This window comes from Coturnix japonica, chromosome 1, assembly GCF_001577835.2.
Source record: "Coturnix japonica isolate 7356 chromosome 1, Coturnix japonica 2.1, whole genome shotgun sequence".
Classification (NCBI taxonomy): domain Eukaryota; kingdom Metazoa; phylum Chordata; class Aves; order Galliformes; family Phasianidae; genus Coturnix; species Coturnix japonica.
In genome coordinates this window covers 69,533,375-69,544,629 of record NC_029516.1, presented here as the reverse complement: position 1 = coordinate 69,544,629, position 11,255 = coordinate 69,533,375, and the positions used below count along the sequence as shown (strand labels likewise).

At 49.7% G+C, this 11,255-nt stretch overlaps 2 protein-coding genes across 2 annotated transcripts; one reads left to right on the top strand and one right to left on the bottom strand.

Annotated features, from left to right (window-relative positions):
- Nucleotides 1–102: 102 nt before the first annotated feature.
- On the top strand, nucleotides 103–1,940 carry CDCA3 (cell division cycle associated 3). The gene is made up of 4 exons (XM_015872790.2): nucleotides 103–248; nucleotides 317–523; nucleotides 1,052–1,173; nucleotides 1,569–1,940. The coding sequence occupies exons 1-4, from the start codon at nucleotides 131–133 to the stop codon at nucleotides 1,704–1,706; spliced, it is 585 nt and encodes a 194-aa protein (XP_015728276.1). The 5' UTR covers nucleotides 103–130; the 3' UTR covers nucleotides 1,707–1,940.
- A 664-nt stretch (nucleotides 1,941–2,604) lies between these two features.
- Nucleotides 2,605–10,313, bottom strand: GNB3 (G protein subunit beta 3). Its single transcript, XM_015872825.2, has 11 exons — nucleotides 10,167–10,313; nucleotides 9,514–9,573; nucleotides 6,444–6,544; nucleotides 5,876–5,914; nucleotides 5,615–5,721; nucleotides 5,440–5,503; nucleotides 5,157–5,319; nucleotides 5,015–5,081; nucleotides 4,559–4,760; nucleotides 3,714–3,930; nucleotides 2,605–3,400 (listed from the first exon to the last, which is right to left on the bottom strand). The coding sequence occupies exons 3-11, from the start codon at nucleotides 6,498–6,500 to the stop codon at nucleotides 3,294–3,296; spliced, it is 1,023 nt and encodes a 340-aa protein (XP_015728311.1). The 5' UTR covers nucleotides 6,501–6,544; nucleotides 9,514–9,573; nucleotides 10,167–10,313; the 3' UTR covers nucleotides 2,605–3,293.
- Between the last annotated feature and the right edge of the window lie 942 nt (nucleotides 10,314–11,255).

Sequence of the window (11,255 nt, the reverse complement as noted above, 5' to 3'; positions counted from 1 at the left end):
GTAAATGTGTATGTTTGGTGGCCCTGCCAGGCAGGGGGGTTGGAACTACATGATCCTTGAGGTCCCTTCCAACCCGGGTCATTCTGTGATTCTGTGCCCTCCCCCCTTCCCCCCCATCCCCCCGCAGGTGATGAGCTCCCCGTCCAGCAGCCCCATGCCCGGCGCTGCCCATACAGGCTGTCAGGGCGCCGACCCGCGCTCTCCGACGCCCGGCATCTCCCGCACGCCCATGAAGGACACGCCGAGCGGTGAGTGCCGGGCCGCCCCCCGGGCCTGTAAGCTGGAGCGGCTCTGAGCGCTGCCCTGTTCCCCGCAGACAGCGTGGAGTGCCTGGTCAGGCAGCTCGGAGAGGCCTTCGCCATCGACGCCGCCACCCCGGAGCCGCCGCCACCCGCAGCAGCGCGAGTGCTGGAGGAGCCGGCCCAGCGGGGAGCCGTGGAGCTGCAGCCCGAGAAGGGCCCTGAGACCAGCTGTGAGGCCGCCGCACGGCCACACCGCTGTGCAGGGCCCGGCCTGGCCCCGGGTGAGACCATGGGGAGGGGGTGTGTCAGAGAGTGGTATGCAGACAGCATCTCCAATGGGTCTGCTAGGCTGGGAACTGCCTCTAAGTGAATTCTGGCAGGGACTGAGTTACACCCCAAGGGTGTGCAGAGCACACAGCTGGGCTCTTTTCAGCATTGCCCAGTGCCAGGACCAGAATCAATGGGCACAGAGAGCAGTGGGTTCCCTCTGTACACCAGGCAGCACTTCTGTGCTGTGTGGGTAATGGTGTGTTGGCACGAGTTGCCCACAGGCCTTGGGTTCTCCCTGGAGGTCTCTAATACCCACACAGATGTGGTCCTTGGCGCTCTGCCCTTGCTGTCCCTGCTGGAGCAGGCATTGCTCAAATGGATCCAGAGGTCCCTGCCAGCCTCAGCCTTTATCTCGTTCTGATCCTCTTACATTTTCAGTAACATTCTCTGTAGATGAGATCATATATCAGGAGGCGTTTAAAATCCAATACCCTTTAGCCTTTTTAGTGGCACATTAACTTCTTTCCTTTGCTCCTCAGGGAGCAAACACGTAAGACGCAAGGCCAACAACAAGATCTTGGCAACATCTGGTGGAACAGTCCGTTCTCCCTTCAGTATCCTGCAAGATGATAATTCCCCCAGTGCTCCTGTCCAACGCCAGGTAAATTCCAGTGCCTCATACTGGGAAAGGGGGCTGAAATAACAAATCTTTCCTTTTCCATTGTATAGCCTCAGGTTGGAGCTGTGGCCTCCCCAAACCTGTAGAGCCTGGTGATATGATAAGCAAACATCTGTTGGATGATCTTACACTTAGATCCCTTTCCAGTCTTGTTCCACATCTATTTTCAGCCTTACCACAACACTACTCCCTTCCAGCGCATCCTTTTTATTTTCCCAAGGAAATCCAATGCTCTTATATTGGGATGTCAGATATTTAATCAAAGCTGAATGGTCTGAAAATGGCTTACATATTTCACTGGGAGTTGAATAACCCAATTAGTTTGTACTTTATATATATGTATATGCATTTATATATAACTTTTCTTCCTTCTATAGGCTAAGAAGCTCATACTGGTGGAGAACGCTGGGGAGAAGGAAGTGGCAGCGGATCTGAGCAGGAACCTCAAGGCTGGGAACTGTGCTTGGAGTGACATGAACAAAGAAAACCAGCAGTGTTCTTTTGTGGAGAATTAGAGCTTTCTTTTGCAAAGATCTTGCTTTAAAACTCTTCTTCTGAGAGAGCCCTCTAGGAAATGGGGGATCCTGAAATAGACTAAGACTCCAGACTCATGATTGCTCTTGGTCTTTTCCTGTTGGGAAGATAATACCTATAACATTATGTATTTCATGTACAATACAGGCTTTTGTTCTCTGTGGGCTGTACTTACTGTATAGTTATTATAGTAAATAAATTAATCTTAAAGCTTAGCTGGTGTGTGATACTTTTGTATCTGCTGTGACAGTAGGAGCATTCTGTTTGTCCACTATGTACGTCATCTTTGACTTATTAGTTCTTTAAGCTTAGAGCAGCTTTCCATTAGCTCTGATGCTCAGCTGTCCCCTGTTCCATACTACAGCAGAGCTGAGAGGTTTGAGAAGGGTCAGAACCCACAGTGGTCCAGGCTTATGCAGGAGACTGATCTATCTAATGCTGCTTCTGGAGTTCTGCATCTGATCTTAATGTATGCAAAGAATTGTAGATTATTGTGAATAGCTGTAGTGAGGATGAAATCCAAAACAGGGGGAGGATATGCTGTATTTGCATATATATACCTTAAATCTTTCTTAGACAGTGTGATGTAGTGACTTATCAGCAGTTCCTTACAGAGTAGGTGGATGCCACGATGTGGCTATGAGCCAACAACTAGAATAGCAGCCAGATGTAATAGGTGTGTCAGATCTCCAAGCCTTACAGGGATATAATTTCAGTGCCCCATTCTAACTCAGAACAGTGAACCTCAGGACAAATAGGGCTATTATCAACAAAACCACAGGAACGCCTTCCTTGTGGCCTTAAAAGAATATGCTCTTTAGAGAGATTCAAGGGAGAGCCTTCACGGGAGAAGAGTGGTCCTGGAAATAACGTAGTCTATGGTGCTTATGTCAGCTTTCTTTATTTGCCTGGACTATGAAGACCTAGAACAGACATGAAAGCGGTGGCTGATGGCTACTGGTTAGACAGGGTCACTGCACAATATAGGAACGAGGCAGAAAGAGAAGGAACAGCAAGAAGCAAACAATAAATAAGAAGAAATAAAACATTCTCGGGCATTCTGGAAGGTTTGAGGGCTATCTTTTCCCCCCATTTATCCATAGATAAGACTCGAGCTAAGTTTTCCCCAGTAGAAAATGAGCCCAATTTACGCTACCTGCTTGACAGGGGTTGCAGGTTATAAATCTCAAGCCAATCTCTGAGGCTGCCTGCAGGAATATGACAGCCACATAGAAGCTAGGTATAAAGACAGAGGTACTGAATGAAGGGTCATCCAAGGGCTGGATACCAAAAGTAGATATAGGACTTTGAACTGTACTATAAAGTCCAGAGGTATAACTGCTGTGTTCTGCAGGTCTTCAAGCCTGCAAGAAGCTGGGCTTGCTTAGAGGTAGAGAGAACAGAGTGTGTACTCCCCCTCCTTCCCCTTTCACTCTAGGAGACCCCTGTAAGCAACCTGCATGTAGAGAAAAGTGAGAGTGATAAGTGGGTGTTTCCATTGTGCTTGGCTGGTGATGCTGTCGCCGTGGGCCATGCTTCCGCTGTTCTTTCCCTCTCATCTGCTGTCCTTAGTTCCAGATCTTGAGGAAGCTGTCCCAGGACCCTGTGGCAACAGCCATGCCATCTGCTGTAACCCCCAAGCAGCTCACTCTGTTGTCATGGCCAGAAAGGATTCCTGATGGGAGAGGAAGATGAGACATCAGTAAAAGAAATAGGGCTGGGAGAAGGCTTGACTAAACCGAGTGAGCTCCCCATAGTCCATGTACCCAGTCTCTCATGCATCATTCTGTTCCTGCAAAATGTGATTATCAATCTCTACCTGGCTATTAAGAGCAAGTGTACATTTGTGTATGGAAGCCTTGTAGAGTTTTGGCTGGTATAGAATGCATCCCTTTTAGAAAAATGAAGGATGCATCGCTTTTCCTTGCTTTGGTAGGGATAGAAGACCTCTGTGGACAATGAAAGAGGTACCTCCAGGAGCAACTCACCCACACGTTCTGCTTTCAGGGAATCCCAGATATTGCAGTTGAAGTCATCGTAACCAGCTAGGAGGAGACGTCCGCTCTTGGAAAATGCTACAGAGGTGATGCCACAGATGATGTTATCATGTGAATAAACCATAAGTTCCTGATCAGCCCGAAGATCAAAAAGCCTGCATGTAGCATCATCTGAGCCTGTGCAGATGGCTTCGCCGTTAGGGAAGAACTGTGGCGGGCACACCAGAAGTTAATGAGGCTGTGTCTTACGGATTTTCACCCCTCTGCTAATCGACAGGAAGCCACCTTGTCATATGTGCTTCCTGGTTGTGTCCTGCCCCCAACCCCAAGAGCAAATATCAAGCTCCTCAGGAGCAGGTATGGCAGAGGATAGCCACGTGTCAGTTGAGAAAAGCTGTACATTGCAGGAAGCTAGCAGGCTCATTTCATCAGCAGAAAGAGGTTACACTGATGAACTTCCTGTCCTGTCACCTGTAGAGCTCTGGTATGAATCCTTGCCTCTGTGGTGGATACTTCCCCAGATCTCTCTGCTGCCTTATGTAAAGATTTCCTCTTCAGATGATCTTGTGAACCCAAGTTAACACCCCCACAAGCTGAAGGTGAGACCCTCAGCTGAATTAGATATTCCAGCTACCTCACTTGTGTCTTCTATCGAGGATCCTAGATTATGAAGAACCAGCCCCAACCCGAACTTAGGCCTTCCTTGCTTCAGGCTGGACCCCAAGGCCCTTGTTCCTCATGCTACCTCTCTCAACCTTGACCCAAGATTCTATTTCATTTCTGGCCCCCCCTCTTTCTTCTCTTCTTCCCCCCCAGCACATGGATGGCATACGTACGCAGATGGCATTGATATCAGACTCGTGCCCTGAGAATGTCTGGCGGCAGGTGCCCTCCCGCACGTCCCACAGTTTGGCAGTGGCATCACAGGCCCCAGAGATGAACAGTTTAAAGTCTGGGGAAACTGCCAAGCTCATACAGTCTCCAGTGTGACCCAGGAACACGGTCTTCTGCTGCCCTGTCTCAATGTCCCAGAGCGCACTGTGGGAGAGAAGACTTGTCAGAGCCAGACAAGGCCATACAGCGCTGTTAGCTGGGTTAGAGCTGTCCTGCTTGCAGAGCAAAGGACGGAAGTCATGGGCCTGGCCATAAGAGCCGGAGGGGCTGCACAGAGTCTGTGCTTGAGATCACATACCACCCTGAAAAGCTCTCAAAATGCAGTATATGAGAGGACAGTGTGAGTTTTCAGTGCCTGTGGCTGCTTGTGTCAGTAAGGTATAGAGGATAACACTTACCACGTGGTATCTCCAGAGCTAGTCACAATACTGTTGTCATCAAGAAATCGGCAGCAGGAGAGGTAACCTGTGGAGCAGGAATCAGTAAGAGCGAGGTTTGGAAGCAGAGGCACCCAGTCCAGTGGTAGGTAGAACACCCTACCTGTATGAGCTGAGAGTTCCCTGCTCACTTTGACGTTGCCTTCACGCGTCTTGAGGTTGTAGATGGAGCACATGTTGTCGAGGCCCCCACAGGCCACAAAATTGCCTGAGGGTGCGTAGGCACAGGTCATGACCCAGGAGGAACGCAAAGGGATGGCATGAACCTGGGGGGAAAAATAACATGTCTGGACTCTGGCAGCAGAGGAGAGCAGGGCAAGTGCATCTGAATGCATCCGAGTGCATCCCCATCCCATCCTAGTTATCTGCAACCACATGATTCTTACCTTGTTAGTTGTGTATGTGTCCCACACAATCAGTTTCCCATCTTGTGAGGCACTGACCAGAAGTCTGTGAGAAAGGAATAAGATTGTGTTAGTAGGTCTTCCTCTGCCAGGGCCTTCTTGCTCTCTACATCTATGTTGTGCCAGGCACCCAGCAGATCAGCAGCATCTTTCTTACTTGGAGTCTGTCGACCAGTGCATGGCATAGATCTTAGCCAAGTGCCCACGCAGAGTCCTTCGGGTCCGCATCTGAATGCGGCCAACAACCTCCACTCCAGACACAATCTGAGGAAGGAGCAGGGGGAGGGAAAGAATTAATCTGGGACCAGCAGGAGCCGTACTACCCCCCTATCCCTGCTTCCTAATTGCTTCCAGCCTGGAGAGTCCCCTTGGAAGTGATGCTAGCTGACTTCACGTATGCTAACCTGCCCAACCTTACCTGAGCAAGTGTTGTGTCTGCACAAGCTTTCCGGGCATCCTGGAGGAGAGACGAGAGTGGATGAGATAGAAAAAAAGCTGACCGATGGAGGTAAGAGCACATAATATTCAAGCGCATTCCCTAAAGACTCATTTAAAATGGACAGTAGTTTTGCTTTGTTTGCATTGTACCCAGCACAGAGGGTTCCTGGTCTGTGACAAGGGCTGCTCAGCACCAAACCAGCAGTAGAGAGGTGAGTCTAAGGCTGCCCAGTTCCCCATGCAACACCTTTTCCACTAACCCTCCAGCCTGACAGAACACCAGCTGCCCCCACAGAGAAAGGTCTGGAGATGAATTAGCCCTTGCTCATCTGCAGACATCATGTGAATACCCATTCACTTCTCCCCCTTGTTGTCTCCATTTCCTTCCAGTCCCTCCCTCCATACTAGGAAGATCTCCATTAGCATTTAGAGGGCTGTGTGATGCTGCAGAAAGCTCCAAGGATGTACTTGGAGAAAGCTCAGCTCCAAGCTGGAGACTTGGACACAAGGGATAGACACTCTGTCAGCACAACTATTGCCAGTGTTACCGCAATCTGCTTCTTCAGCTGCTCAGCCTCCTGCTTCATCTGTTCCATTTCCCCCATCTTTCTGAGCTACAGGTGGCTTCTCCACGTGGGCAACCTTGAATCTGGAAAGACAAATCAAGGGAGAGAGACGTGAGGTAGAAAGGCCAAAAATAGGATTGCTCAGTTATGGAAATGCAGGTATTTCTGATAAAAGCTGGTCTTTGGTTGAACAACTGGAATTGTCTCACTGTATCCAGTCAATGCCCTTAGCATTTGGGAAGGTCATATACTGGACCTCAGCAAAAGTCCTTTTGGTCTTGTGACCTGCTTACATGAACACTGAGAAGCTGAAGAGCTGAAGTTCTGCACTTGCCCACATATTTATTCAATTACAAGCTCTGTGTGTCAGAGCCTACAAAGCCCTGGGTATGCTTTACCCTGTCCATGGCCAAACTGTCTCAGCTCCAGGAGATGAAACTTGATGATGGATACCCAGAGGCTGTGGGATTGATTTCCAGTCCTTTGTAGCCAAAGCATCAACAGGCAGCGTTCACCAGTCCTCCATCAAGGAAACTGAGGGACTGTGAAGGTGCTCTATCAGAGTTCCCTTCTAGTTTCCTATTAAAAATGAAAACTAAACAAAGTAGTGGACACCTAGGGATGAATCTGAGAATAACACAGGCAGATAGAGGCATTTCTCCTACTTTCCCAGCTCCAGTTTTTCACTGGCTTCCAAAGCTAGTGGCAGCATTGCGACATGCAAGGCTTTCACAGGTTTTCTACACAGTCGTCCTGTCACTTCTTGTGCTGTTGTTGAAGTTTAGTATCCTCAATTCAGTAATATACTTTATGAAGAAGTTCCTGGTTCTGATACACCCAAATGGCTCTAGTTTCACTTGGAGGTTCCCAGGTTTGAGTTGAAAGAATCTGCAGATGAGTGGTCTCTCTTCACCTCAGTGTCACTCAGAATTGTATCGATCTCTGTCATATTTATCTTTATCCATCTCTTTTGCAGCATGCAGAGCACACTTAGTCATTCCTTACACATAAACTGTTGCATCCCAACACCTCTGTTGTTCTCTAAGCACTTTTCAGTTGTTTTCAGAGCACAGATGATATGCTTGTGTAGAGAGGCAATGAACCAGAACTGCAATTCATGTTCAAGTTGCAGCTACACGATATGATTGCACAACATCTCAGTTGTGTTCTCTCTTTTCCATTTGGTGTACTTAAAACTCTACCAGGGATTCTGACATCTCCACTCTTGTAGACAAATACGGTCTTTATTATTTCAGTCTTTCTCCATGGTAGATATGTTCATCCAGAAATGTTTTAGGTGTTCATCCTTAAAGCTGGCACTTTGTCCAAGGCCTGTGAGACTCCAACAGCACCTGCAGAACTACCACTAATCCCTGTGAGCCACAGCATCTCTATCCTGCTCTGGCCTGTTGCCTAAAGGCCTTGCTTCCTCCATGAGAGGCTGCTTTCTGGCTGTCGGCACTCCCCAGGTATTGACAGCTCCTGAGCAGTGGTGACGAGGAGGCCTTGCAGATATCAGTAGCAAGCTCCTCATCTCGTGGTGTTTGTCCCTCAGCTTTGGCGTACGGACAAGCTGTGGATGCTGTGTGCAGCTCTGGTCACTGCCTCCTAGCACACTAAGTGGTAAAGCTGAACCTTCAGCATCCCCAAGCAGACCAGCTCCTTCATTCTGGTCCAGAACTTGCCCTCTCCGTTTTCCCCAGGACCGATCCTGCCTCCCTTCCACCATGTCTCCACAGCCCTTAGATCTGGATGCCTGTTTTTGCTGGACACCTCTTCTGATCCCCATTCACTCTCTCCTTCCATCCTCCCCTGTTCAGTCCCCAAAGCATGAAGGCTTGGCTTCTCCATGGTAATCTCCTCCATAGAATCACAGAACCAAGTTTGAAGGGATCCACAAGGATCTTTGAACCCAGCTTCTGACTCCACACAACATCACCCAAACTTCAAACCCTATGTCTGAGGGCAGTGTCCTAACATTTCATGAACTCTGACAGCTTAGGGCCATGCCCATTGCCCTGGGTAGCTTGTTCCAGGGCCCCACTGACCCCCAGTGAAGAACCTTTTCCTAAATCCCAACCTGACCCTCCCAGTGCAGCTCCATGCCATTCCCTTAGGCCCTGCAATTCTTCCCCAAATGAAACTGCATGCACATCCCCTGGCACTCCGTGAACCCACACTCTTCTGTATCTCCCCTGTTTGTTTCTTTTAATCCTGTCTCTTCCTTTCCATGGATGTATTTTTTCCTCATACACAGCACTAGAGAGCCATTTTCTAGGAGCCATCTCTGCCAAGGTACAGGACTAGATGCAGGGCTTTCAGAGCTGACAGGAAGATCAAAGGGCAGGGGCATGATCTCAAGGATGGATAAAAAGGGCTAAGTATAGAGAAGGTGCAGCTCAGGTTCAGATCTCCACCTGAATCTTTAAATCCCTTTGAGGGAACAATCTAAATGATGTTGGGAATTGTTCTCAGACTCAGGACAAGGAGTCAGAGATAAAACTAGGGCTACTACTATTGCTCACCAGGCACCTCCACCTATCACATCCCACTGAAATTTGTTCAGAGCAAGTTACGAAGTCCCCACTGCAGAGCAGCTGTACCCTGGGAGGGACGTGGCAGGTGTGCGGAAGACCAGCTCATCATGTAAATTTGGGGCAGGAAATAGGGGAACTGAATATGTGAAGATGAAGGGAACACAGAATGGAGCTTGGAGCCTGGCCGAGGCACAGTAGTGCCCTGAGCAGAACCTTAGGGATGCACATTTCTTAGGGATCTACAGATAAGCTCATGGAACATGTCAAGATGGCTTTTAAATGGAGAGGCTTCCAAGTGGAGCCCTCCCAGCGCTTTCTGGAAGGAACAGCTCTTTCAGATCAGTGCTAAGCAGTAGAGGAAACCGAACTGTTAGGTCCCGTTGACAAATCATTTTCAGTGGCAGCATCCCATCCTACACCCCCAAGTACAGTCCTGCTGAGCCACAAGCACCATGTGCATGTGGGGGTGAGCAACAGGTGGAAGAAAAGGGAGTTGGACCCTCAAATTTTCTCACCTCAGGGTGGATGCCCCCACACTGCACAGGGAGCGATCTCTGTGGGATGCTGAAGGAGGTCTGCAAGTAGAAAGGGGAAAGATGCAGGAAGGAAGACTGAATATTAATAGGTAGCATCCCTGGGTCTCCGCATAATCCCCTGGCTGGCCTTGCATGCTCGCCCTGGTGACCCTGGGCTCCTTGCAGAGCCGGATACAGAGATGATCCCCCTCTCCTTTGATGGAGATCAAAAGCCAGGGTAAAATTACCCTGCTCTGTTCCCCTCTTTCTGTGGGCTGCTCTCCATCTAAAAAAGATGGATGGCTGCAAAGAAGTATGCAGGAACACACCAGTAGCACAGGGTGATGCACACCAGCTCCCTCAGGGGAGGCACTGCCCTCCTGCACCAGTCTGGAAGCTGGTGGGATTTAGCCATCACAGTGAGAACAAGTGACCTCATCCCAGTGCACAGCCCCTCATCACTGTAAAGGCACCTCAGCACCACCCCAACTTCTTCACCAGCTCTTCCCTCCCTCTTCCTCAGATACCTGCACACAGGATCAGCACCTGTGCAAATACCCCAGTGTATGTTACAGCATCAGACCAGGAAACCCAGCGGCCCAAGAGCCAGCTTCACCACAGTGACATGGGGGATAACAAAGCAGCATCCTTACCAGGATCTGTAGTGCAGGCTGGGTTGCCTTCCTTAGATGGGACTCTCACAGCCTGCCTCGCAGCTGAGGATGGCTTTCCACCAGATAGAAGGTCCTTGTCCCCTCGTGGTGGCCAGTCGGTCCTGTCGTCCACCCTGGCTCCCTCTCAGCTCCTCAACCTCTCCCAGGACTGATCTCCCCATGGGGAGCTGGAAGGCTGTGGACGGGAGGGGCCAGGGGAGGGCTGATTCCAGGAGCAGCGTCAGGCAAATTAAATCAGACACCAGAGACTTGGGGAAATCGGATTGGGACATAATGCAAAGCAGGTGGATGGGGAGGGGTGAAAAGAGAGAGTAGCACACTCCTCCTGAAGGGAAAGCTACCATTGCGGGCATATTTGAATCCCTGTTTATGTGAGCCACAAACTAATAAAGCAAAGATTAGCCAGAACAGGCTAGGATTATAAACCACCAGGGCAGGGCTTGTGCACCTCATGGTCCACAGGAATTCCCATTTTCGTGTGCACTCGTGCCCCATGCATGTCAGGAAGGGAAAATGGTGTTGCACACAGTAGCCCTGCCAAGGCAAGACCCACAGTAGCGTAGGGTATGGGTCCCAGGCTCTCTGGGCAGCAAACTTCAGCTCTGCAGGGGGAAAACAGAACTGGGTGCAGAGGCCAGGAGCAGCAAAAGATTTGGTCGTGTGCCTTTTGGCAGCCAGTTCAGTGGGATGCTGCGAAGGGATTATCTTGGCCTCAATCTTTTTTAATCTCTCCCGCAGCTTTGGCCCAAGCCTGAGATAAATACCTTTTAACGGATCTCATCTGACGTCAGGAAGCCATCAGTCTAATCACCCAAGCCACCTTTGGGTAGAGCAAGCCAGAGCTGTGGACACTGGCCCCACACCCCACCAAAAAGGGTCTCATCAAGCAGGAGACATCCAGCAACCCCATGTAAAACACTGGGAGCAACCTGTGGATGCTAGGACCTTGTGGATCTCCTCCTAAGGGTAGGGAATTTGAAACGCATGCATCACATTTTCTTTTTTCCCGTGATCCTGGGAAGATCAGGAGGCAAAAAGGGTTGTTGATGCATGATACCCAGGTTTGTG

Coding starts and splice junctions, on each gene's coding strand:
- CDCA3 (XM_015872790.2), top strand. CDS start 131: ATGAGCTCCCCGTCCAGCAGCCCCATGCCCGGCGCTGCCCATACAGGC. Junction 249..316: donor CATGAAGGACACGCCGAGCG/GTGAGTGCCGGG, acceptor TGTTCCCCGCAG/ACAGCGTGGAGTGCCTGGTC. Junction 524..1,051: donor AGGGCCCGGCCTGGCCCCGG/GTGAGACCATGG, acceptor TTTGCTCCTCAG/GGAGCAAACACGTAAGACGC.
- GNB3 (XM_015872825.2), bottom strand. CDS start 6,500: ATGGGGGAAATGGAACAGATGAAGCAGGAGGCTGAGCAGCTGAAGAAG. Junction 5,722..5,875: donor CAGACACAACACTTGCTCAG/GTAAGGTTGGGC, acceptor CTCCTTCCTCAG/ATTGTGTCTGGAGTGGAGGT. Junction 5,082..5,156: donor GGAACTCTCAGCTCATACAG/GTAGGGTGTTCT, acceptor CCTGCTCCACAG/GTTACCTCTCCTGCTGCCGA.